Source organism: Trachymyrmex cornetzi, unplaced genomic scaffold (assembly GCF_001594075.2).
Source record: "Trachymyrmex cornetzi isolate Tcor2-1 unplaced genomic scaffold, Tcor1.1 scaffold83, whole genome shotgun sequence".
Classification (NCBI taxonomy): Eukaryota; Metazoa; Arthropoda; class Insecta; order Hymenoptera; family Formicidae; genus Trachymyrmex; species Trachymyrmex cornetzi.
The window spans coordinates 4,512,883-4,540,745 of NW_017300169.1; the positions used below are offsets into that span (position 1 = coordinate 4,512,883).

At 37.6% G+C, this 27,863-nt stretch overlaps 2 protein-coding genes across 15 annotated transcripts in view; one reads left to right on the plus strand and one right to left on the minus strand.

The window, feature by feature from the left end:
- The first annotated feature begins 1,155 nt into the window (after positions 1-1,155).
- On the plus strand, positions 1,156-11,870 carry yps (Y-box binding protein ypsilon schachtel). 5 transcript variants are annotated; one of them, XM_018519394.1, is made up of 8 exons: positions 1,156-1,386; positions 4,043-4,106; positions 7,277-7,310; positions 7,390-7,651; positions 7,745-8,067; positions 9,050-9,298; positions 9,989-10,051; positions 10,387-11,870. In XM_018519394.1, the coding sequence occupies exons 1-8, from the start codon at positions 1,326-1,328 to the stop codon at positions 10,429-10,431; spliced, it is 1,101 nt and encodes a 366-aa protein (XP_018374896.1). In that variant the 5' UTR covers positions 1,156-1,325; the 3' UTR covers positions 10,432-11,870. The 5 variants fall into 5 exon arrangements, with proteins under 5 accessions (XP_018374896.1, XP_018374897.1, XP_018374898.1 ...); XM_018519395.1 differs by having other exon boundaries at positions 1,157-1,386; positions 7,745-8,061; XM_018519396.1 differs by lacking the exon at positions 9,989-10,051 and having other exon boundaries at positions 1,157-1,386.
- Positions 11,871-16,500: 4,630 nt separating this feature from the next.
- Positions 16,501-27,863, minus strand: part of LOC108768805 (SET and MYND domain containing, class 4, member 2) — a 45,750-nt gene continuing 34,387 nt past the window's right edge. For 8 of the 10 annotated variants that reach the window (XM_018519389.1, XM_018519388.1, XM_018519384.1 and 5 more), the window contains 6 exons: positions 26,747-26,969; positions 25,065-25,186; positions 23,599-24,141; positions 23,126-23,327; positions 19,973-20,188; positions 17,970-18,598 (listed from right to left, as the gene is read on the minus strand). In XM_018519389.1, coding sequence (XP_018374891.1) covers positions 18,283-18,598; positions 19,973-20,188; positions 23,126-23,327; positions 23,599-24,141; positions 25,065-25,186; positions 26,747-26,969 — 1,622 coding nt within the window. In that variant the 3' untranslated portion in view covers positions 17,970-18,282. Of the gene's footprint in view, positions 16,913-17,969; positions 18,599-19,972; positions 20,189-23,125; positions 23,328-23,598; positions 24,142-25,064; positions 25,187-26,746; positions 26,970-27,863 lie in introns of those variants that run through there. The other 2 variants (XM_018519393.1, XM_018519391.1) reach the window with 2 other exon arrangements.

Below are 27,863 nucleotides of genomic sequence, written 5' to 3' on the forward strand. Positions count from 1 at the left end.
TGCTATATAGATGTGCTGGTAGTCATGTGCATTAGGTAACAAGTGCGTCGTTCACACACGTGCGTAGAATTATTACAAGATTGAATACAATTTGTACTCTTCTTCGTTTACATATATCCAGAACTGTATTATAAATTTGAAACTTCATGTTACCGATTAAACGATGCCGTTCATCTTTTAAAAACTGTATATAGAAAGAGGAGAGGGTGTGAATGTGTTAAATTAATATTGTCTCACTAACGTATTAATAAGTTTGGAACGTTTGAGCATACACGAACATACACACAAGTACTGTAATATATTATTGATAATTACATCGTATAAAGAATAAGAGAGTTATATTCTCTCATATCGCGCATTGTACATTATATAATAAACGAGCGTTTAGAGTTTTCTTTAAATCGTTATTAAAATTATTATTAAAATTTTCTTTTGATTTCTATGACGTTGGAAAATACCAAAGATCATACGTTTGTTTCGAATTTGATTTTTTTCCTTCTTTTCGAATATTGACATGCTGACGTTCTTATTTTTTGTTATACATATATATATTTGCGATTTGAATATTTGATATTTCCTCTTTTTCAATATATCTCCGCTCCTCTCTAACTCTCTTCTTTCTATTTCTTTTGTCTCTGTTCCTTTTATTTTCATTTCTAGAAAATTGCAGAAAGGTGACGAAAATTCCTTTGAAAAAATTTTTCTTTTTTTTTCTTTTATTCGATTCTTGTTATTTTTATTTCTAGAAAATTGTAGATAATGAAAATTTCTTTGTGAAAATTTTCTTTACTATTCATTTATTCTTTCCTTTCAAAGAAATTTATATTTCTTAGTAAGGATTATTAATGTCTATAAAATGAATAGATCATTGTGGTCTTTATATTATTGTACGAAAGATGTAGAAAGCGCTCATTAGATTCGTTTATCCTAACATAACAAAGTATAGCTTGAAAGAAAATCTTCCAATGGACATTTGAGGTTCGTTGGATTCAAAATTTCTCTCGAAGGTACGACAGGAAAGCTGTGCGGTGTGCCCTGTGCCTCTCCCGGTGGTGCGCGCATGTGCCGTGGTGTTCGGCGCCGCTCGGCCGCCGATCGTGCGTCTCCGTGAGGACTCGGCGCGCGTGATTGGCGACTCGGCAGCCGGCTGACGGGGGCCAGCGAATCAGCGAGCGCGTTATACGATCCGAGGCATGGTGTTTGTCCGGTCGCCTAGATGCACGTCCACGTCCATTCCTAACATCAGCAGAAAGGAGTGAACATCATAGTGGGACAGACGGTACCATCCTGGTCTGGATTGCTTGTCTCTACACCACCTTACCATCATGGGTGAGACGGAGAAACAGCCCGAACAACCCAAGGCTGTCCAGCAGAAGATGGTCATCGGTGAGTGATAAAATTCGCGTCCGCGCTATTATTTCCGGAGAACGCGCGACCTTCTCGCGGACCGCCGTCCGATCTACGCCGTAGGTCGCGGAAAGAGGCTCTCTCTCGTCGAACCGCGCCGTCGTCTCTTCCATCGCCGCGCGTTCCTCCGCCCGTAATGGCGTCCACGCACGACGGCGTTGCGCGGCGGCCGCCGCCGCCAGAGCCATGTGGCCCGGCGTCCGTGAAAATCCGCGTGGAGGAAATCCATTCGCGAGGACCCCGGTGGGCGAGCCTTATCGGGCGCGAGGCGACACAACGGCGCTCATCGAGCCTCCATTTTCCATCAGCTGATGCTCTCTCTCTCTTGTCGCGGACGGAATTCCTCCGCGACCGTGGCTTCTCGACGGAGACCCCGTTCTCTCGTCTGGCCATCGATTTTCATCGATGGCGCCGTCGCTCGCTCCCGCGACGCGTCGTGCCGCATCGCGTCGCATCGCATAACCTGAAAATCGAGCGGATGCCGCGAGCAAAAATTGACGTGAAGGAGATTTTCCAGAATGTTCCGTATCTCTGAGATCCATCGCGATATCGATCTTTTCCCTTCCGGAGCGATCTCTCGTGACGATCCGAAATATCTTCGCCCGCGCGCGCTCCACGTTTTCATTACGTAAGCGCGTCGCCGCGTGCTTCTCGGAGTGTGCTTCGTCGCAGCGAAACGCATTCGCGCCTCCGGACCGCTAGATTGATCGATCACGCATTTTTTTCACCACGTGGAAACGCTCGCGCCATTTCGAAACCTACCGGAATTCGAACAATGTTACGGAAAATTCTGAAAAAATCTCACTCCGGAATTCTGACATTCAGTAGAATATATCGTTTAAATATTCTCGTCTTTGTTAGAACAAGAGATCGTCAAAGATCAAATTGAAATTTGTTTATTTCCAGAAATTTTCTAAAATTGTACAATTAATCTACATGTACACGTTTTATCAAAATTTATATATAACGAGATTTAGGAAAATATTTTCAATCGCATCTTTTTGTTACCAAAGCGAGAACAGGATCGTTAAAGATAAAATTTTAATTCAATTTATTTCAAGAAATGTCTAATATCGACAAATATCTCTGAAATTATATCATTATATCTATATATAAATGTCTTATCAGAATTCCTAACGAAATTTGATAAAATATATTTAATTGCGCGTCTGTTTTGATTCCTGAAGCGAGGAATTTGTTATAAATATTAAATTTGAAAGAATAAATCTCCAGAAATGTGTTTGAAAATTGTTATATCATTAATCTGTATGTCTCGTTAAAATTTATTAAAAGATTTAGTAAAAGATACACAGTCACACTTTTTATTTCTGAAATTGTTAAGGATAAAATTTAGTCGAGAATGTTCAAAAGTTTATTGAAAGAGTTAATCATTCTGGAAATTTTATGAGTAAAGTTTACCTTGGAAACGTCTAGAAACTATATAGAATTATGCTTTTAATGTGTCAATTTATATCTTATTAAAATTTATACTTAGACTGTATTGTGCTCTCGTAATATCTAATTAAGTCATCATATATAATTACGTTTTAAATTGTATTCGTATCTTAAGATTGTTGAGATAAGGTGATGTCTTGAAAATAAATTCCGCGAACACTTCACCTGACTGATCGTTTTATTCGGAAAATATTACTCAGATTTTCAGAATGCGAGGAATTTCGCCAGGCTGATCTATCGTTGGTGACATTAATTTCGACCTTTGTTTGGGTTATACTGTGTGACAAGGTCGCGTGTAACTGTTGTGAAGATAGTCTTATCATATTTTCGTTGAAACGCAAGATCGCGGTGTACATATAATAATATATTCTCGGAATATGTATTTTTATACGAATTAAAAATTTCCAAGACTCCAAACGATTTTATATTTTCTTAAACTGGAAAGATATATTTATTTAAAGACTGAGATATTAGTTTGTGAGAAATTTAAAGTACATCCGTTGTAGATTAACTTTAATCTCAATTTAACTTACTGTTGCTTATCTTCTTCTAATTTATTCTCACAATTAGTTCTTTATCGTTTTCTACTTTATTAATTTATTCTTTATCTTGTGCTAATTTTAAGAATTGGAAGAAAATAAAGAATAAACTAAACCGAGATTAATCTACATTGGTAAAATGAACGTTAATCACTCATACATCATCGTTCGCCTAATCAAATTACTTTTCTGTCAATCGTATCTTTACTTGATTTTCCTTGATTTCTGACGCATTATTCTCAGAAATACTATTCACCATATACATAAAAACGGTATCCGTTATATTTCGTCCTCAAGCATGCTTACGTGTTAGTAAACACGTGATATGTACCTGTGGTTAAGCACGTTATTTCCCTCTCAAGGTCGCTTTCACAATTTAATAATAACAATAAGTACAGAGAGTACAGGCAACATTTCCCTGACTCATTATTCATGCACGCGATTCGAATATTTTAAAGGTTTCTTTCTACATGATTATACATTACTTATTTTGATTTTTTTTTATAAATCATACCACAATGTTTTGAAACACCCAACGAAAATTACATGAGTTGGTCATTCCCTGAATTTTGTTCTGAATTTATACAGTTGCATGCGCAGCACATGTGTCGCATATATCATGAAACTTTTTTTTATTTCAGCTAACAAAGTGACCGGAACTGTGAAATGGTTCAATGTCAAGAGTGGCTACGGTTTCATTAATAGGTCAGTAATTATTATTTTGCAACTGCCTCGTGTTTTTCTTACTTTTTTTTTTTTCATCATTGCAGCGCTCGCCCTTTTATGTACTATTAGATAGAAGAGAAGGTACACGCTTATCCGCTTACGTGTGTATGTATGTTGTGTGGGCGTAAGGGTTACTCATACACTGTTAATTTAAACGTCCATTTCGAGCAGCAACCGCACGAGTATTAAAGAGACGTCGAGTATATTACAGTTGCATCTCCCATGAAAAATTCCCTGCGAACACGTCGCAAAATATCTAATTATCTTTTTCGCCGCTTTACTCTCTTATCCGCGAACTGCGTTTAAAATTATGTTTGCTCATTTTCCGTTTACATCGCGCGTCTACCGAATAAATTTTGCGACTTCCGTTGCGCGTTAAATTATTCAAGAAAAACCGACTCTGACGCAAGCGACTGTTTTACGTGAAAATTTCAGTTCTCACGTCAACTCTGGCAGAGTTATTTGTCGAGTTCGTAACGATAACGAGTCGTATTAGATCTATAATTTTTATTGATCTTTTGAAAAATCCTAAAGTAAATGAAACATCAGTTCATTATTTCACAAATTCTTTGAAAAATCAACAAATATTAGTTCGTAATTTTACGTGTTTTTTTTTTAATCTTAGATTTTTCAAAAAGTGGAGAAAGTAAAATGTTCACAATTTCACACATTCTTAGAAAAATCTTGAAGCAAAGTGAATAAAACGGATTTAACATTTACTTTAATTTACCAAAACATAGTTATTTTCTTAATCAACGGCATATATTCCATTATCGTTAACAACTTGCTCTTATTTTAATTCTCTTCATTTGTATTGAAAATTAATCGTGACGAGCTGACCGGCGTAATAAAACGTGCCTAAATTTCTGAACTGATCTGACGCTATTCACGTTTGAAAAATGTACGATTTTAGGTCGCGAGAGATGAATTGATAACGATTTCAGCACACGGAGGAAGTGGTAGTCGCTAATATTAGGAAAATCGCCGTCTCCGCTGCAGGTTCGACCTGCAACCTCGACCTGGCACCACGCCGCACGGAAAATAGACGCTTCATTCGGCGCGTGGACGGTCCGTATAGGAACGTGTAGAGCCTCTCGCTATTTCGAGGTCCCTCTATTTATCTGGCGGATCGCCAGGAAATTTTCACGCGCGTGTAGCAGTGCTTTACGCGCGAAACTTTCGCGCGCGGACTGCAGATTCTTTCGAGCGATTCACGATGAAGACGAAACCGCGCATTTCGTAAAAGAAATTCGTATACGCGTGTGACTTCTCGCTCGTTTTCATGGTCTTATGTACGTGGAGATGGAAGATAGTTTCGCACGATCAGTTTTAGATTCGAACATTTACCTGCTCTCGAAAGATTTCGCATGGTCTCGCAATGTACTTTCACTGACGCTAACGGTGCCCGATGTGTCGCAAAACATTAGCAACGTTGTTGAAACAGCTGTTTACAGATATAGAACGCTTTCCTTGTTCTCCTGAATTGTCCTAACGACAAGTAAATTGTAGCGTGTCGTGTACAGATATTCTAATTTTTGCAATTTTAAATATCTGTATCGAGAAATGTAAAAATAAAATAGATAGTTATTAACAATAATAAATAGTTATATTTCTTGTTTTATCGTATCGATAGCTTATCTTTTTAAGAGTCGTAACATCTCGTGCTAAAAATATACACATGTATGAAAGATAGTGAATATAAAAAATATGCCGTATATCTCTTCTAGAATGAAAATTTATTTTATTTTTTGGAGAAAAAAAAAAGATTTTAATTTGATGTTTCACATCATCTCATTCTGACTTATTTAGGAGTAACTTTTCAGTAAAAATATCATGAATTTATTAAAGGAGTAATATGTGATTATTTTAGACTTGCGATGGATGCATTTAGTTGCGATAATCGCTTACTAAACGCTCAGTGAACTCTTTCATCTGATTAACATATTTCATTAGATCCTAAAATACAGAATCAATCAGATGAAAGATTTCACTGAGCGCTCAGTGAGCGATTCTCGTTCTGAATGCACCCAATGATTACAGCAATGTTAAAAATCTTAAATTTTAAATACGCGAGAAGAAAAACGACTGTATACTTTTATAACATATTATTTTATAATGTTATTGTTAACAATAAAGAATAGAACCGAGAATTTGTTTCAAACTCTCTCAGATTATTCGAAAATACTTTCGAGACAAATTCCTCTGTAAATCGGCAAAATTAATAAATGAATTAGATCTCACCGGGAAATCTGTTATTAAAATCATACATTTTGTTGGAATCTAATAGTTTTTACTGAGAATACCGAGTCCATTGTTCATTCATCGTGTTCGTTTCAAATTCGGCGAACTCGATTATACCACAATGGAAGAGCAACGTTCCGCCTCGATACCCATTGGATCCTGCCCATTAATTATTCAGCATCGATCCATGTTCTGAGGCAAACAGTGAAATTTCGCTATAATAGATTTCTGTTTGCATAGCTTATATTAAAATTGATAAATAGAATGAAAAAAAAATTTAGCTCTTGAAATTCGATTTAATTTTCATACCTGATTCACCTTGTTAACTGCGTGTGGGGAATTGCTGTCTAGCTGTGACAGCTGGCGTTTGTGTACGAGTTGTATTTCTCTCCTGACTGTGCACCGCGAGGTGCAACGACCTCTCTACTCCGTGCTTTGCTCCGCAGCTTCATGGATTCCGATTACGTCTGTACATTCGCGAATTCATGCGTAGGACAGATGTATACATACATATTGTTACGTGTGACGCGTGTATCGTGTACATGCCGTAACTTTGTAGAGAATGTAAATTACGCGAATCTCGTACTGATCCTATTATGCCAAATTTCTGTCTGCACAATAGGCAGGTGGATGCGATTATTATGCTTCCTTATTTAATAAAGATTCGCAGAATAGTTTTTTACGAAAATATGAATTATAGTTGTTTGACATTCGGAATTGTTTCAAATATAATATTGCAATCGATTGCCATCACAAAATTACTGGAATTATTAACAATTAATTACAAAATAATTATAGATACAAACTTTCATAAAATATAAATTTTTAATATTAAACTTAACTTAAAAACTTATAAATATATATATATAGCGACTGCTTTTAACATTTGTTTGTCCTGTCTGTTTCAGAAACGATACCAAGGAAGATGTGTTCGTCCATCAAGTAAGTATCTCATATTTAATATGTTATACTTAATAATTTTAAAATAATTGGTATATATCAATGTTATGTGTAATTGTAGTCGGCCATCGTCAAGAACAACCCGAGAAAGGCTGTACGTAGTGTGGGAGATGGCGAGGTCGTTGAGTTTGACGTCGTTATCGGTGAGAAGGGTCACGAGGCAGCCAATGTCACTGGTCCAGCGGGTGAAGCAGTAAAAGGTTCACCTTACGCCGCGGACAAGCGTCGCGGATATCGCGGTATTCACTGGGTGTATCCGAGACGTGGCAATGGTCGACCGCAAAATCGTAGATCACGTGAAGGCCAAGAGGGTTACGAACAAGGTATGTTATCTATTATTTGTTTAAACAAGTTGGTATAATTGTTTATTCTTTGAGAGTGGATATTGAGAATGATTCGACTGTTTGATGATTTAGGAGAAGGAAAGGTCGGCGATGACGCAAACGCCGAGGGAGGCGGCCAGCAACAGCAGCAACAGCGTCGCTATAGGCTGCGTCGTCATTATGATGGTTATTACCGTGGAGGACGGCGTTCCGGGCCCAATCCATCACAGCAGCAAGGAGATGCTGGCGAAGGTGGTGAGCAAGCGGAAGGAACCGGCGGTGAAGGTGGAGCTCCGCCGCGCGGTGGTGGTCGTGGACGCGGTGGTCCATCACGACGTTACTTCCGCCGCAATTTCCGCGGAGGAAGAGGTGGTGGTCCGCCACGACGTCCTCGCAGTCAGGATGGCCAGGTAAGGGTTAGTATCTAACCCTAGCCAAGCTAGCGTTTCTTAATATTGTCACATCGACAAGTAGACAAAAAATGTCGAAATAAACGTATTAATTGCGAATTGGCATGTTTCCTGAATCTTACACGCGTTGTTTCATCCAGAGTTCCGAGATTGTACATTTTAATACGTTAAATTTTATCATGTTTAAAAAATGCTTGAAATACTTTTTGAAGACAAGAGTTAGAAGATGCAGTAAAACAAATAAGATCTTGCAACTAAATTATTGTATTACAATTGTAATTAATTTGAAGTAGGAGCGATTTGACAATAATTAATTCAAAATTACACGAGAAAAGTGTTTTAGAATAGTGTATTGTTGTACTAGAATTTTTATATAATATTTTTTCTTCGTTAAGGAGTTTCGAGATATGCGATCTCGGAACTGTAGGTGAAATACTTTGTATATATCTGATCTGCAATCGGTTTAAAACAGTTTTGTTCTGCTGTACATTAATTTCTATAACATTTAACACGGTTCACGAAAAAATTCATCTCGATTGCACCTAAATGGTGTACATTATCCCTTCGTTTCTGACAACAATACTGCATTATTCAATAGTAATCAACGGACTTCGCACATTGTAAATGTTTTTTTTCGATTTTGCATTCTTGCAAATGATAAATCGTGTTTCAAGTCTGAACGAGCTGTTTAAATCTGCACGGTAGTTATTATAATTTAAAGACAGGAAACTGAGTAGTATTAGACTTAATAAAAACATTGTTTTAGATGCATTTTCTTAGAAATTATACTTATATTTTCTCAGCAAGACTATATAATTCCTTTATACTAATGCATTAACTGCGCACGGAGTATGTGTTCTGTGCTGTTTGCGAATAATTTTTTTTCACACTTTGTAAAACAATAAAGTATTTTATACGAGCATCTTAACGAATTTTCTACAATCGGAAACGCACCTGCACACCGAAATTGGATATATTATAAAATCAGGTGACCGATGACGAGGCTGTTGGCGAGAGTGCACAACTCGGTAATTCGCGGAGAAATCCACAACCACGTTACAGACGACGATTAGTACGACGACCTCGTGCGACGTCGAGCCAACAGACGAACACAATAGAGAGCTTACCATCTGCGGAGATAAAACGCAAATCCTCCAATTCCGTTTCCTCTCCCGTCACGTCTCTTCAAACACAGGTTACCGATATTCCTTCCGAGTCCTGCAATAAATCCCCCAAGGTATTATTAATTCTACCCTTTCTTACTCAAATTAGAAAATTACTCGTGTTATTTTATCTATTCTTTACTGACGACACGTATCAGACGAATTTGCGAATATGCTTTTTACGTATATGCAAATATACACTTAATGAAAATTACAGTGAATGTCCATACATAAAATCAGCATTCCAAAGAAAAACTCTTATCTTAGAAAAATTTTGAATTGTTTCAATATATTGTGAATCACTAGTTTCACTTACATTGCATCTGTAAATATTTCTTTTTTCATCAGAATTCAACATTTTTGTTCGATCCAACATTTCTTTTCGTGCATTCAATCATACATCTTGACGTGAGTTGTAATCAGAAGTTAATATGATAATATGAGTCTGTCAGAAGTCAAGTTGATCAATTCTACTTGTACTTTTGTAAAAAAAAATTCGAAAAAAACATGATTAATTTATAACTTTATCAATTCACTTTACTTTTATTTGTTATATGTGGAATTGATCAGTTTGACTTCTGAAAAACTCATATGTAACTCCAACGTGGCGAAATATCGAAGCAGTAGATGTGGGATTTTACAATTTGAAACGAACGAGAGAAAGCTTTTGATTAGGAGATTGCGAATGCGCGGTCTGTCGACAAATACAGAGCGATAGCGCTTAGCACACACTGTTTGCACGTGTCTCTTTGTACTCTTTTCAGTCGGAGCAGAAGTCTGATGCACCTAAAGATTCGGATGCACCTGCCGCTGCCCCTGCTCCACAGGTAACGTCGCTTTGTTTTTTTTTTCTTTTTGATCTCGCAGAAGCTCGTCTCGGTTGCCGCAGTTTTCACTCACTTACACTTCCGGCATTAGGATGTGATCGACGAAGCAGATCGTCCGATTTATTTTCTTGCTCATCTTTCCTCCTTTTGTTCTTGTTTTCTAGAAGGAATTGCATTTTCTCCACACATAGCTCTTACACAATATCTTAAAAAAGATGTATAGACGATTATAGTAAAGATATTTTAACTACGCGTTGCATTATTGCTATTTTCGTGTTATCGCTCTTGCAACTTTCACGCAACGAATAATGTTTCGTCAATGTGTATGTTTGCAGGAGAGCCAGCCGGTGCAGAACACCACCACCGAAAGCACCGCCTAACCGAGACAGAGTAACGCGCTATTACCGCAGGACACTCCTTTTTAACATATAACACCAACACCCGTTATACGCTGCTACATCGACAACAAAACAATTGCAAAAAAATCCAAAAAAATATAACAAAAAAAAGAAATCAACAAACACTACTCCACACTCTCTCCACGAAAGCAAATTAAAATTAAGATACGTATGAAAACTGAGAAGCGTACAGTTGTGCTTGACGGATTCTTTTAAAGATAACATAGTTTCATCCCTGATATCTAGGCTCGACTTAAGTTATTTCGCTGGAAGAACTTGTTGAGAATAGCCGTATGCTTCTCGGGAATTCGGACAGAAGGGTAAAGCAATTACGGAGTACAGAGCGATGAGTTCGAGCGCGGCAAGAGATAGATATATCTATATATATTTTTTTTGTTTTTGTTTTTGTGTATTTCTTGTTTCGTACATTACTTCTAATTTGTCTCCGGCAAGGCGCATTATAAATCGTTTCATATACGATATTTGAGTTTATTGCTACATTTCCGCGAGCTTTCTTCACTTTCGGCGACTTTTCCATCAAAAGGAGTAGTGAAAACCGATACGTGGATACTGCTGATAAATGAATCGAATATTTGCCAGTCTCGGAGTCAGTCGTTTCTTTTTGGCTTGTATTTCAAAATTGATAAGCTACCGTATTGCTTTCACTCTTTCAGTAAGAAGAATTGGAGTCGCCGTGGTCACAACATTATCCTTGATTATTTTAAAATTGTACTGTTGATTGCAAGGTGATTGTATTCATTAATAAGCGTAAATGCAGGACAATTCTGATAATCGAGGATGACAATGGGGCCGTGGTTCTAATTTTCTTATACTTTACAGGCGATCACAAACAGAAACAATTATTGTAATAGCATTTATCTCGGCCATATTTTTACAATTGTTAATATTGGCCCCTGGTGGGTCTCCGGCGGTGTATTATTAATTAGTGATTATTATTTTGACTTTATGCATTATTGGTTACTCATGAAATTGGGCGCGAAAACTCATGAGGTGTCACGTCGTGAGTTTTCCCGGGCTGTGAACGGCGCTCGAAGGTACACTGAATTTTGATCGCGTTTTTTTTTGTCTACGACGACAATATGCGTATACTTGTACATTCTATAAATCGTGTTATCGGGCCTAAAGGCACTTTGAGCTAGCCACAAGCAGAGAGGATGACTCCTCACCGTGAAACCTCAAAGATTTTCGCGCGTGAATAAATCGTCCGGTCATTTCTAAAATTAACTTCGGTCGACCATGCACCGGGCAGGTCGTTTTTTTATATTAAATCACTGACCCGCTTGCATGCGGCAATCGACTCGATTTGACTTTTCGAAACAAGAGCCGGGCGTATCACATACATCGGCTCGACTGACAATACGAGTATCGTAGACTGTCACGAGAGTACGAAATAGAGCGCGAACAAGAGTGAGAGAGAGAGGGAAAGAAAGAGAGAAAACAAACTTTATATAATTTTGCATGAAACTAATTTTTAAAATTTTAGTTTGTAGTATCGTCGACGGATAAATAAAATAAATATATATGTCTACTTTCTTTAAAAAAAAATCTTTACAAAATGAAAAGAAAAATTGAAATATTTATTATTTGGCGAAATTTCATTGATTTCTGATTTCCGTCTATATCCAGGCGACACAAATATATCTGCAAGATCATCACATCACGAAGACCCATTAGAAAAAGACATCCTAATTTTTCACACGTCTTCGTGTCGTTTGGGTGTAGCGTTACCCATGTTTATTGTTTCCGTCGTCGTGTAGTTCTGTGCTCGTCGACCAGTGATGCACAAAATGTATTCGCGAAGGAAGAACGATTTCAGATAACGGCGCGTGTCGCGAGATACGTATAGAAACGCATATTTTCGCGAGAGAGACGTAAAACGGGCGTGAATTTTTAATACACGCTGTTCGCGCGCGTCGACGGATATGTATATTTAAAATCGTTACTCGCAAATACAATTTGTCCCAACTTGCCACCACTTGACACGCGGTAGTCGTATCCTCTGTCTGGGTACTGGCAGGAGGATTCCACCTAAGATATTACCGTATATATCATCACCGATGATCGTCTTTAATTGTGTCTCACTGTTCTACCACGTCCCGTTTGTGAAGTAGCGTTTACCACGCCACGAAACCCGAGTGTGTCGAGCTTCGTAAAATTGCATAATACCTTTTGTTTGTGTAAACGAAAATCTGAGAGATCGAGAAGTTCTGGTACCTCAAGGTACGAAACATCCGATTGTTCAGGATTAGCGGTTTAAGGGAATAATAAAAAAAAAGGAGTAAAAAAGAGAGAGGGAGAGAAAGAGAGAGTGTGTGCGTGAGTGTGGTGCCAAGTGGAGAGAGACAAACACGCGGTTACGTTACGGCGGACGCGTTTATATATATATTTGCAGTACTTTTACAACTGAATAGCTAAATGAAATAAGCGAGGCGATCGATCGCTGATTCGATTCCGAAGTCGCCGTAATTTTTCTTTTTTCTTTTTCCCCATTCGACTCGGTAAGGGAGAACCCAGCGGACACGAGATGCTGCTATCGATCGACGCGTCACCCGCGTTTTCCGCTTTTCTATTACACCGCAATCTGCGTTCGTTGGGACAAAAGCCCGTGGCGACTCTTCGGGCCGCGTTATTTAACGTAATCACCTTCCGTTGTCTAACGTAACCGCGCGTTCTCACGAAAAAACACGGTAGAAAGAAATATAAAAAAAAAAGAAAAAAAGAAATATCCAAGAGAGACGGCCTCTCGAGACGGCGGAAGAGAGAGGCGCAGAACAAGCAAAAATTTCAAGCGGCGCGCCGAACGGGCGTGCGATTGTAACTGCAAAAAAAGAACAATGCATGTGTTAACAGTGAATATCAGAGTTAAAACGAAAACCAAAGCCGTGAGGACAAAAACCGAAAGAAAACGAATCACAAGCGAATCCAGCAGCTAAACTTCACACGCGGTTAAATAAATAAATAAATAAAAAAAATAGAAAAAAAAGAGAAAGCGAGAAAAAGAAACCCGGGGTGTAATAACCGAGAAAATCAGTTTGTATACTTCGTCGTTCGGATTTATCGCCGTCGTCGAGACATCTCGACGCGGGCGTCAGTCAATCGCGACCGCGTACGTGTTCGTTGCGAAAAAGTTGGAGGACGACTTACGATCGGGCGACGCGGAAAGTTTATCGGAAGGAGAATTTGATCCGCGGCACGCACCGCGCTCCATTAGCCGCCGATAACATTCATAGTGGTGAAACTCACGGGGGAAATTCCGTACGTCCGAGGAAAGCGCGGAAAGGATCTCCCGCAAACTGGTGCTTCGTATGTTAAAATACCTTTCTCGGCCGGGAAGCGAGTTTGCATCCCGTCGAAATTCTTTAACATACGAAGCGTCCAATCGCGCTTCGATCCGCGATTGTTTTCGAAGATCTCGCGTTCTCCGTGAACGCGCCCGCGGATTAACGGCCGGTGCCGCGTTTGCAAGATTTCGCGATTTGTCAACGGTGTTTTTCGGTTCTCGTCATCGAAGGGGGATGGAGACTCGAGTCGTCGCCGGTTAAAAGGGCGGACGAAAAATTCGTCCTTTTGCCGGTAAGCGGAGATCCTTCGGGAAGGAAGGAGGAGCCGTGCGCGATCCTTCCCGCTCGAAACTTCCGTCGTGAATTCGCGTCGCGTCCACCGGGCAAAAACAATTGCGATAAAAAGGATATCACGTCGCGACAGTCAATTAGATCCGATTCAAGTTTTACGCGACAAAAGCGATACTCGAATTATATATATATATATATATATATATGTATGTATGTATATATATATGTAATGAGGAGAGAGAGAAAGCAACGTGGACGAGAAGCGAAAGAGAAGATCAGGAAAAAAAAGCGAAATCCCGATCGAGACGTTCAACTCTTTCGAGAGATAAACAAAAAAAATAAATAAGAGAAAATCTATCAAAAGATCTCGACGGACGCCGGGCACGACGCCGTCGTCGACGTTGCCGTCGTCGTTGAAGCGTATCCTGAGATACAGTCGTCCGTCGACTGACTTTCCCCCCTCCCCCAATGAATTTTGTACCGAAACGTGAAACTCTAAATGCTAATTTCATACACGGAATTTAATTTTTTCACGAGAAACATGTGCATTATAAAAAATAAATCTACCAAAAAAATCGCAAAAGTCACAAATTGAACTTGTGTTTTGTTTCATTCGATTTCCCGATTTCCCTCGTTTTTATCCCTCATATTTCCTCATCACCTCGATTATCATTGTGTACACAACACGCTCGGAGAGCCCAAAAAAATAAAAAAAATATATATTAACGGAGAATCCACGATTTTATTGAGAAAGTAATTATGATTGGGTCGAGTGGAACGAGAATGCCAATAAAAATTAAATTTTAAATGAAATTAATAGAGGAAAGTGTGCGTATATGCATTGATAAGTTTTATTCAATTATTCGTATCGATTTATATCCTCCATGAAATTCCGAGATTTACAGCATATTTGAAATAAAATGGCACGATCCACGGCCATGAAATTATAGACGGAATATTGCGAGTTCGCCATTGAATATGAATCAGATATTTAATCTTTAATTCCGCCGCGGAGGAATTTCTGAGGTAATGCAATTGACGAGACCCCGGCGGAATTGTACGTACGCATTTCACATATGTGTAATTTCACGCGGCGATGTTGATCGGAGCTCGGTAGAAGTTATAGGTATAATGCATTCCCGTCATGGAGAATTTCCAATAATACCAGTATTACGGCGGCACTTAATCACCTTTCGCAAGATATATAAATTAATTTTCCGTCCCAGCGTTAATCTCGTATAGCAACGATCAGCAGTAATCATACCCAACACCATAATTGACACAACGGATTTGGCTATGATATTACAGATTCATCATTATGAATTATAAATTGCCCAATCCGCCCATCGAGCGATGTTCCTACATACTTAGCGATTATGTTAAATTCTACGTATATCTGCAGTGCAAAATGTGTTATCTACGCGAATCTCTACGCATAGAGGAATACTTTCTTTTTTTTATTTCGCAAAAATGCTTTAAAGCATAAAATATCAACGATACATAAGATCTGTTCGCATTGCTTGAAAGCCCCCAAAAATTTGTGCACTTAGGAGATAAAGATATATTCGTTAAAAGAGAGTTGAAGAGAGAGAAAGCGAAGGAATGAATATATTTAGATATGCTTATTGTTGTACAAGAATTAAATATTAGCAATTTCTATATTTTGAAAAATATTCTTGTATGTAAATTTATATGATTATAGAAATAGTTTGAGAATTCGTTGATATTCTTTTCATATTTTCGACATATTGCGCAATGCACTTTCGAAAATAACGGCTCAACGTTGTAGAACATTCAGCGATTGTCACGAATAGAAGAAAAAGATTAATGAATTGTGTCGGATTTGAGTCTTTTAATCCGGATATATATAATATATGCCATACGTGAGCACGCAACCATTACATATATTTGGTAGTCTGTATACATTTTTACCGTGATGATAAATATATATAAATATACTGTCGAGAGAACGTCGTCCGCATATTTAAAAGAAAAATTATTTTACTAAATTATTTTAGTTTTTTTTTTTAAGAAAAAACAAGCGGAGAGAATGTGAAAGAAATTTAAAAATATAATGCTTTCAATATTATAATTAAAAAAAAGTTGTAGATGGAAAGTGAAACACGCTGTACTTTATTATTTCGTAAATAATTTTTAACGTTCTCCGGGGGGGTCTGTTGTAAATACTTCCTCCAAGTAGTAAACGTAGTTGTTAAACAAGACGACGGGATTTCTCAACGTTAAGATTGGCAGAATTCCATGCTTTTCGCAATCGGTAGAACACGAGAGGAAGATGTAGAAGCAAAAAGCCGTACGACTTATCAGAAACTCCCCAATCGTATGTTTTCACAGATAGAGATACGATACACCGTGCAAACGTGCACCACACACATACATCTATGTATATAAGGTATACACACAGCGAAGGCAATCAGGAGAGATCTCGGATGAACCAATTGATTGCCTGCGCTCTGTGTGCAGGCGAAATTAAAAAAGTTGGCTTCCAGGTCGACGCCTCGGTAAACGCCTCGGCCGCTAATTTCCCCGATACCGAACATCTACTCGCGCAGCCATTTCACGCTCGCAATATCAATTATCGCTATCTGTTCTCCCGTCCGTGTGCCGATAATCGTCGCGAATACAAGAGGCCGCAGTGCGGTGCGTATATGTATGGACGGGTAATAACGCGTGCAAATTGTACGACGTTATGCGAGCGACGTGACATCGTTCGCGCGGCAAGTAGAATCCTTCCATTCTATATCCTCCTCTTCTGCGGGAAGTTTTTATTACACTGCTTGGCGATTTTATAAAGGCAGTAAAGATAACGTTCTTCTCTCGCGTGTGTGAAGTTCTATCCAAATTATAGTAATCTGAAAAAGAATTGCCACAGAAAAAATTTCAAGTGATTTTGAATACACAATGATTTTGAATAATCTAAATCGGAAGAATTATTCATTTTAATTGGAATATTATTTATTAATCAGTTTTACAAAGATAAAAAGAGTGTATTGCTCAAATTTTATTGATTAACACTTTCAGCACATTATCTTATCTCAGTTTCTTTAAGGCAATCAATGCTAAAGTTAGAGGAAAGATATGTAAGTTTATTACATTTTTGCGCTCTAATCGGTATTTACTCTGAAATTTCCTTAATTGATATTCGCGGCTTCAGTGTACTTGATGCATCTTTAACGTAATAAAATGATTTTTATTCATTTTAAAGGTTAAAATTCGAGGAATAAGATTATGCTACTTAGAATTATGTAAATATTAACAATAATAAATAAATTTCCGGGACAAGAATTCTAATGGCTGTTCTACAATGTGCTTTTTGTTTTCTGTTTCTTGCTGTTTGTCTCTTGCCTTCTTGATCAAAAAGACAAGAGACAAACAGAGACAAACAGCAAGAAACAGGAAACAAGAAGCACATTGTAGAACAGCTGTAAATATATCAAGAAACAAAATGGACTAATGGGAATTAATGTTTTGCACAATCAAATAATTATATAAAAAACATTTTATCCAATTTAAGATATATTAAAAATATGATATAAAAATAACATATATATTTTGGCTAACCTTTTAGCAATCTTTAATAAAAGCTAATATTAAAAAAATTAAATATAAATAACTAAAATAACAATGTTCTTAAGATCTATAACGTGTGCATTTAGCAATAGCCCCATGAAGTGGTCAGTCATATATCTCCATTGGAGAAAGATCTTAAACCAATTGAAAGACGGATAGTATAGAATGTGACTGGGTAATCTTTAAAATTATTAAAGAATTAAAAACCCAAAAACAATTATCAACTGATTCAAATGAAACTACGATTTGTTAATTGATATCATTCTTCTGTCAGTTTATATATATCATCTTAGACAATAGTTGTTTTACTTCATAAAAATTATGTAAAATTGTGAAAAACATTCAATATAAACAATTTTTTATTATGTAATTGAAAACAATATTCAAGTTCACTGGACTCGCGAATACCGATTAGGACAAAAATGTTTCTAAATAATAAATTTTTGTCTGAAATAAGATATAGAATATTGAGCGGGTATGTGTCTCAGCGTGTCGTAGTGTGCGTCAACCAAATTGGCTCGTCCACGACCTATGATCAAACGCGTTCCTCTTTTATTCGAACGACATCTTCGAGAACTGCCGCCGCGGTCACCCGTGGTTACAGGATCCGTTCATCCGTTCAAGTCAGCTTCCTTCTCCATCTGTGCGCTCTTCAAAGCGCCGCCGGTCGCCAAGTATTCCCGTAGTCAGCCAGACAGGAGCTTAAAGCAATTTCGGCCAGGTGCGTGTCCCGATGCGGTGGACAGGCGACTTGGTGAAATCTCTTCAGGGCGTCGCAGAGTGTCTCGATCGCCTCATCGACCCTTTCGTTTTCCATACTGGCCAATCCACGTTCGTAGAGAGCCTCGCACTCCCGTAGACACGCGAGTCGATCCTCCAAGCAGATTTTCTTTTGACAGTCTGGGCATTTTATCGGCTTACCCTGCCGGGATCGCGAGTGCAGTCCGCCGCATCCTACCGTAGGACACCTCGAGAAGAAAAACGTCAAAAGAATATTTTACAGAGTCTCTCTCTTGTCACGAAAATTTTATTATGATATTATCGATAAAAATAAAATCGAAATCAAATTAAATTATAATTATGTCAGCAAATTTGACGTATCTTTCATAATTAATCTCCGAAATTATTCCTTTATCAGAAGTGATATAAATTTTAAGACGTTAAAAAATATAATGTAAATTATAATAGTCTTATTAATATCTTTGACTCATAGAAGAATTATACAATCGTGATCCTTTTGATAACAATTTGAAAAATCGATTTTTTTCTTCTCAATGAAAGAAAATTTATCTTTTATCGCAAGTCTTCTATTTCTTGTATCATTCATGTATGTTCATAAATAATCACAAAAAATTGGAATGAAGCAAACTCCATTTGAAATTATTTGCAGAACGTGATCTTATTCTCTATTCGATTCATTAATACTTCGTTCAAATGTAATTAAGAATATAGCATCGTAAAAAATGCGAAACGTAAAAAAATGCTTTAGTCGGTATTATATAAATCCCAAAGAGGCGCTGAAACATCAATGAAGACACGCAACTTGAAAGAATTACATTTGCATTAGCGTGATGATGAAATAATTATTCGTAATTGAACTTTTGTCCGACGCCTTCAAAGAGGAAAACTCCGTGGTTTATTTCTCTAAGAGAAATACACCGTCAGCGAAGCAACACCCCGTTTTGTTGACGTAAAAGACGCAACGTAACGAGTAGTGGTGCTACTACCCAGAAAATTACCGCGAAACTAATAAAAGCACCTGGCCGTGTCGTTGGAGTTGGTATAAGAATCTTACGACGACGAACAGAAGTACCTTTGACGACGGGAGCATCCTTACGGTACAAGCGCTTCTATCCTTTGAGGAACTCGCCTCATCAGGAGTTGTGGTTTTTAACGATCTCGAAAAACATCTCTAACTCTCTCTCACTCTCCATCACCCTCCCTCTCTTCTTTCCCTCTCACTTATTCACTCTCTCTCTCTTTTGGTCGCTTGTTATTCCTTCCGTCTGATATTCTTGTGCTTTTACTCGTTACTGTGGTTTACTATCATTATATTTCTCGATTTTTTTCGGGACGTTCAAGTCGGACATTTTTAGTTAAACGAAAGAAACTGTTAATTGTATTAATTAAAACGTACACGGCAACAAAACGTATACATCTCTAGACGTCGTTAATGAGTAACTCTTTGCATTACTTCCAATAGATATTACTTTGTTAATTTCTTGACATGGAGACGTTCAACCGAAGAGAGACTTAAGTGAAGCGCCGATACAATCATTCGTTTAATTAAATTAAATTACTTTGTTAATGAGCTTGATCTCAGAGAATTTAAATGGACTTACCTCAACTTGACAGAATCGTTCGTCAGATTCTCAAAGCGCGGCCAATCCTCCTGGCAGGCCTTGCACGTACACTGGAACCAATACCTTCCCGCCAGTGTCCTTTGACGCTCGGCGAGAGTCCTCTTCGTGAATATCGGTCCGTAGTTTTCGGCAATAACGTCGCCGGGCCGCAAACCGCGTATTGCCCTTATTACGATATGTCGCCCAATGAAGTATCTGCGATTCGACAAAAGGAGAATTTTAATCCTACCCCGTTAATTAACGCCATAAATACATGCACCATCGTAAGTAAGTACAAATCGTTATATAATAATTATGCCAATTAATTATAACTGAAAAGTTTGTTATATAGACAGTAACTCTAAAGAAATTAAAAATATCAAATTCAAATAGTAAATTAAATTGCCTCTATCGAAGGACGTTAAATATTTACAAGAAAATTATAGAAAGTATATACATATATATATTTCCTGATACTAAATATTTTATATTTTTTAATTAACATGTACTCACATTGTTGATTATTTAAGGATTAAATTGAAATTATCAATTTCTTAAGTAATGTTCTGCTATTTTTAACTTGAAAGCGTTTTAAAATGTTTTAATTCATATGTGGTTAATAAAACTACTACATCCAATCGAACCATTTCTGTAGTTGAATTACTTAGTACATGACAATCTTAATTTGAATAAATTAATATTGGGACCTTGAATAAGTTCTCGCTGTTTTCCAACAGATCGCGTTAACAGAACTACGTGCGTGTAGTTGAAGATGGGAACATATCCACAAGGAACTACGATAAGCAAGCTTGAAATTCAGTGTATGTCATCTCGCCCAAGGGTAAACAACTTTTTGTTTCATAGTGTTAAACATGTCGAGTTTCGTGCCAACAAAAGAGTATTTGCGGGGAATTTTACTGCACTACTATATTAAAAAAAAATCTGCAGCTGAAACACATAGAATTCTTGTTGAAACTTACGGCGACCATGCTCTGTCGGAAACAACATGCAGAGATTGGTTTAGACGCTTCAAAAATAACGATTTTGATGTTGAAGATAAAGAACGCTCTGGCGCACCGAAAAAGTTTGAAGACGAAGAATTGGAGGCATTACTGCATGAAGACTCATGTCAGACGCTAGCTGAACTTGCAGAATCATTAGGAGTTGATCACGTACAACAGTTTCGAAATGTTTTTTACGACTTTTTTTAAATAAAGCATACTTTTCACGGAAAATCAGCGAGAACTTAAGGTCCCAATTTCTTGAAATTTACCCCATTATTTTAATTAAATTAACGGCATGTTAAATCGAAGCAGTGGCGACTAGGAATGATTAAAAATAACTCAAATGGAATATAATTGATGAAATCATAAATTTAACACTGTTCCTTTTATACATTTTGCATTTTTCAGTATAAATGTACAGTGTAGATTTATTTTATTATTATTTAGATATTTTTATTTTAATCAAGTGCAGAATGATAAATGCGTCCAAATATTGTGTTAAAAGTTGTTAACCGCTCTCTATCCGACATGGAAATTATTATCAGGTACACCAGTTAATAAATCGAAAAATGGAAAGGGGACGACGCGCAATCACTTTGCAATGAAATAATAATCGTAATCATCACAATAGCACCGACGACGTTAATAACGTGAACAGTAACAATTTCCGCTTGTACCGAGTAGTGCAGACGAGTTTGTGACATTACGGAATAATGAGCGCGCTGGTGTAATTTCGCGTATAATGGCCGCGACCCACGGAGTCATCACAGACGCGCTTTAGTGCTGCCCGAAAATTCACGTACTTAATTAGCGTTAATAGATTCGCAGTAGTAGCATCAATATATTCCCCAGGAGGAGAAATTAATTCTCCGATTGCATCGTTCGCCTTTTAAATGATTCGATACATTAAATAAATTATTTTTCGAAACGAATAGCTCTCTCTTTTTTGAGCATATCATTAAAATTATTTATTTAAACAAATCGAATTCACAAGAGATTATTTTGTTTATCTATCAATTTAGTGAGTTTCCCGTAAGCTAGCGAATTCATGTAAATTCGATGAAAGTGAGAAAATTTTGGCGAAAAGACAAAGGAGTTTTCCGGCGACAAAATGCGGGAAGTTGTTGAAGGGTCCCGGAGAAACTTCGTTTAATAGACTGCAGGCGGTCGCGGGTCGATTAATAATTTGCACGTGATGACACAGCGATTGTGTACCGTCTGGTTATACTAATTAGTTCTCACGTCGATCTACGTCGCGGTCTGCTCTTTAACACGGCTACGTTATTAATATGCAAATCAGGCCGAGCCATGTGCACTTCGCCGGGACGCAAAGTTTGACAAGACGACGTGCGTATAGTGTGTAAAAGTTGGACGTGTCTTAAGACAACATGTTTTTCTCAGAAAACTGTTAAATTCATTAATGTATGTATCCTATTTGAGTTATTTTTATCATTTCTATAGCTGCCACTCCTCTCTCCCACTCAATACGCCGTTAATTTAACTAAAAAAACAATAGAGTTAAACAATTTAACTCAAGAAAATGTATTAAGTTTGACTCACAAATTTAGTTTATTATTTACTAGGTCAAATATTAGTCAATTATTTTATTTATCGAATTTAGTTTATTATTTACTAGTACATACATGGAAAAAAGAAAGTAGTTGCCGTAACTGCATGTTGTAACTAAGTGGTAGGTGTAAAATATGGACAGGCAAAATATAGGTATAATAGCTAATATCTTAGCTGTGATATCTATATTATAGCAATAACAACAAACTATTTTGTAGTTTATAAATTTATATAATTGTGGTAGCGCAAATATATTTTAACGAACCAAGATTAGCTATGGCAGGGACATTTTTTTTCCGTGTGCGTTAACTTGGATGTAGTTTACTTTGAAACTAACCATAGAAATGGATTGATTTATATTTTGACGAAATGTTATTTAACTCAAGGGATTGAGTTACTATTACTCTTTTGATATCTATAATAAACAGTGAAGATATTATCTTTGGTCATAAGAGAGCAACGACGAACCAATCGCTCGTGACAATTGCATTAGATCTCACCTCTCTTCAGCAAAAAGCTTGATTTTTTTCCACAAAGAGACGTACTCCCCGAAGAACGTATTTATCTTCCCCTTGCTTACCTCGTCACTGCGGGATAGCAGTCGTGATTGAAACGGGCGACCGAGGGATAAATCGCCACACCGAGGTAGACCGGACGACTGCCATGAAATCGATGCTCCGCACTCATTCGCGTCTCGAAAAACTCGTGGGCGTTAAATTGGAGCAGCTGCAGGTTCCTCAGCAGCAGGGCGGCTACGGTGATCTCCTCGACGCCCGGGACTTCTGCGAACTCGCCAAAGTTTCCGATATTAGTATAGCTCCCCCGCGTTCAGTGCATTCCTCTATTCTCTCTTTTCCCCCTATTCTTGGCTTCCCGGCAAAAACTTTCCGCGACTCTTTCCACTGAACGCTGTTAAAATTACGATTTTACGGCGCGAATGGACGGACGCCGCGCCACGCCGTGGTCGCCGTGCGGAGAATCTGCTGAATCGAAAATTCACCCTTCGTGCGAGCAAGCACATTTTTTCACCTCCTCTTTCTCTCGACTACTCACGATTCGGTAAATTATTCCAAAAGTTAAATACAGCCCCCACGAGAAGAAATCGGCGTATGTTACGGGTGTAAAGTGGCCGCTGATAAGTACCATCGTCCGGCGTGGGGTTTGCGAAAAAACCGACTCTCTGCAGACATTTGAGCAGAAAGGCTGCCATCAGCGATCTCTCTAGAAAGTCTTTGCTCGTCCGTTTGTCCGCGTGCGTCACCAAGTTATACGGAGCCACGTCGACGCTCTCGTCATCGCCTTCACGGGACTCTTTTGTGCCCTTCTCCTCCATCATCTTCCTAATTTCCTCTCGTCTAGATTCCTTGAGTTTTCTCCGTCTGGTTCTTCTTTTAGCCGACTTACTGCTCGCCGGCGATTCCATGTCGTGTGTATCCGGCGTCGCCGCCGACGTCGTAGTAGAGGTAGCCGCCAAAAGCACCGCAACCCTTTCCACGTCGTTCTTCTTTAATTCCTCGTAGATCTTCAAACACTTTTGTGGACCCTCCTGTGTTACCATCCGAAGAGCGACCATGCTGAGCACGCTCATGCCAGAGCCTAAGGGAAGGAATTTAAGAGCGGCTTGTAATTACCCTATAAGGGTTTTGGCCTGTAGGGTACTCGAGATAATACCAGGCGTGCGTAAAGTAGCTTCTACTTAGCGAAAAAAATATCTCGACTACTATGATGACATTTATTATTTAACTAAATACGAAGAAGCACCAATTACGGTTAAAGTTGAATGTTAGGATAATACATATATATGTAAATTTTATCTCAGAAATGACTACGCACCGATTAGTTTCGGTCTTTCAAAACAATTAATTTGAAATATTAATAATTCCCTCAAATTTAATTATGATTTTATACTAATAGCTATCTTAAAACTACCTATATCTTAAAGCTACCTATAACGAACTTATTGCGAAAAATATGACCTCATAAATTTATCATTTCTGAGATAAATTTTTTTATTAAAAAATACATATAAATGTATTAATTTAATATTAAATTTTAACCGTAACTGACGCTTCTTCGTACTGAGTTGATTTAAACGGTTCTATTTCTAATCTTAATATCGTTTATTATTTCTTTAATTGTCGCAATGCTATTTTTTTAATTGCCATATCAAACGCATTCGATAAATATTATGATACTCCCCTTAAGAAATTTATATAATGTTTTATTAAGAAAAAACATTGATTGAGACATCAATAATAACTTTTAGTTATACTGAATTCAAAAAATATTTCAGCAAATCTCCGATAGACTCCATGTTTCAGAATATTTTTATGAAAAATGTGATGGTCACTAATCTTCAAATCTCAAACATCGCGTGAATTTATAATAAGTTTAAATCCGTTTAAGTTTAGGCAGGCAGGGAAACTAAAATTACGTCTGTTATTGCAATGTTCGCTGAAACTACATTCGTTATCGAATGTTGTATACATTATACCGACATTGTCCATTCATGCTCTTACCTATCAGCAACGCCAGGACTTTGCACTCGTACTTATGGTACGTCGCCATCGCGACTTCCCTGCATTTCTTTCCACAAAAGGCAATGCAGCTGCAGTTCGGGCACCCAACCGGCGCTCTTAGCCTAAAAATTGCCTGAATATTCGTAAATCGATCGAAACAAGAATAAGGTTAGTCCAGAAAAAGCGAATTATGTAAATTGACGAATAAAAGCCGAGGGAAACTATCGTCGTGCGAGGGTAAGATTCAATCCAGGTAAATTTAGATCGATCAACAATCTCGAGTAATAGATTTCAAATGTAACGAACGATTTCACGAATTCAAATCACTTTGTAAAACGTCGTGAATCCGGAAGTTAATTTAGAAAATGAAGAGAATTCATACAAATAACAGATTTATGAAAAACATTTAATTACACGGAGAAAAATGGATAGTTTTTTACAAGTCTATTAAAAATATTCTAGTTATTTTTGCTAAATTTATAACAAACTTTACTTGCTTTAAAGTAAAAAATACCGGAGATGTAAAGTAAAAAAAGTACATTACAATTATAATACATTTAAGTGATTATTTTATAGTAAAGTAAATCATATTATTCTCAAGAGTGCAAGCACGAACAACTCTTAAAACTTTATATACTTATATTTTTTACCGCATAATAAAATAAATTTTGTCAGCGCTAAGCAAGAAATACTCATCGATAAAATAAATTTTACTGAGCATGGTAATTTATAGATTAAGAAATAATACCAAATTGTAGTAGCATAAAATTTACTTTATGAAATAAATAAAAAATATCTTACAATATAGTTACACAACGATCGCTCATATTTACTAGAAAAGTAAAGTAAATTTTATATAAGTAGGCGCTTGTCTGTACACTGAAAAAAAACTTATTAAATCTTAATATATATATTTTTGAATAGTAAGTAATACTAAGAATACTAAGTAAACATTTACTTATAGTAAATAAATATTTACTCAATAAAAAAGATAGTTAAATTAAATTTTTTGTATCAAATAAGTATATATTTTTTCATTCAGTAAATATTTACTTAGAACCGTTCAAACAAATATTTATTAAAATTTAGTATTTTTTCAATGCACATGGACCTGCCAATTTCATAAGATTTACTAGAATTCTAACACACATTACTTCACATTTTTCTGCGTGTAACATCTAGAAAATCCATTCTTGATATCTTTATAAAACTGGATTCATTATTGATTCACTGAAACAGCGTGATCGCATTCATTGAAACAAATTGTTCGTTTATGTTTGTTCGCGGTCGTTAATTCGGTCGATTTTGAACGTCGCCTTTAAACATGCGTGCCATTTTGAAATTTTTCGCGGCTCAGTCAGCGCACGCGGCTTTTTTATCTTTCTGTAATAACGAGTTTTTCCCGGCCACATACGTCGTTCGTCGCGCGCTTCGCCCGAGCGTCGCTCGGGTTAATGAAATCCATTTTCTCTCTCTCGCCATCGCGGGTTTATCCGTAAAAAGCTGCGGATAACGGTGGGGGGGAGGGGAGGCAAATGGGGAAGAAGGGCTTGCCACGTAGACAAAGCAGAAGCTACACACACGGCGGATTACGTGTCGCCCAAGGCTCGCGTCCATTAAATCCGGCAAGAGACGAGGGGACACACCCGGGTGAGAGAACTCGACGGCAATTTTCTCCTCACCTTGCGTAACAATGCTGACAATGGGTGCCGTAGAACTCGGGCAGGAGACAGCCCGCCAGCGGCGGCTCGACTAACAGAATATCACCCGGATGTATCTCCGCGGTTGCGACGGCGTGTTTACCCGCCGTCGTGGTCTCACGGATTTCCAGGGCGCCGGACGACCAACGAAGCTCGGAATTAACGGCGCCATTTAACGGCGTGCCGTCGCCGCCACCACTATTACCTGCGAAGACGCAGTACAGTGTTTTCTTAGGGTGAGTTTTGCTACGACCGAGTTAATGGAACGGCAGGTATCCCGCGAGATACGCGGATTCGCTCGATGGTTGTTCAAACTCTATTACACGTAGGGTATACATGATATTTTAAACACAGACTCTTTAATAAACATGAAACGCTCGTGAAATGAGATAGCGAGATCAAGGATTTTCGCATGTACATAGGATTTTTGATATCCTCAGAGGTATACAGAATGTCTCAGACTTCGCGTTAACAGCAAATTCTTGAGATTATTTCGAAATGAAAATCCTAATATCAAAGTGTCGAGGATATAGTAGTGTTTAAATGAGAAGAGTTTAAAGTTAGTTAATTGAACTATCCAAAATTCGCGTGCTCAGGCACGACTAGAAATCCTCTACTAAGACCCGATTACACCAACGTTACTTTGACTTTAAGCGAGGTTTAAAACACGCGCTTTTTCTTTTTAAAGCCGAGATAGAGAGAGTTTTAAGCTTCGCTTAAAGTCAAAATAACGTTAATGCGATCGAGCCTAAAAGTCTAGATATGAGAAAGCCATTTTTAAAATTGATCAGCAATGTTTTAACAATTCCTGAAAGAGAAATAAATAAGAAAAAGATAGAATAAAATGAGAAAGAGAAAGAAATAGTAAATGTATGTCTTTCTCTCTCACAGATTTTTGTTAACACTATTACCTTGCCATATACAAAACTGCGGCTCATGTCTAAACTCTTATTAGAGGATCACTATAGGCATGACACATTGCACAATAGTAAAGATGTTTTCAAGCATCAATTCTATTCTCTTCTATTAGGTGTTAAACTTAATTCCTGCCGTTTTTCGTCTCCAAAATTGATTTGTTTCGAAGGGAAATACCTTAATC

What these genes read in the sequence shown, in the direction of transcription:
- yps (XM_018519394.1), top strand. Translation starts at nt 1,326, where the DNA reads ATGGGTGAGACGGAGAAACAGCCCGAACAACCCAAGGCTGTCCAGCAG. An exon ending in CCTGCAATAAATCCCCCAAG is followed by an intron (nt 9,299 to 9,988) that starts GTATTATTAATT and finishes TACTCTTTTCAG; the next exon opens with TCGGAGCAGAAGTCTGATGC. An exon ending in CCGCTGCCCCTGCTCCACAG is followed by an intron (nt 10,052 to 10,386) that starts GTAACGTCGCTT and finishes GTATGTTTGCAG; the next exon opens with GAGAGCCAGCCGGTGCAGAA.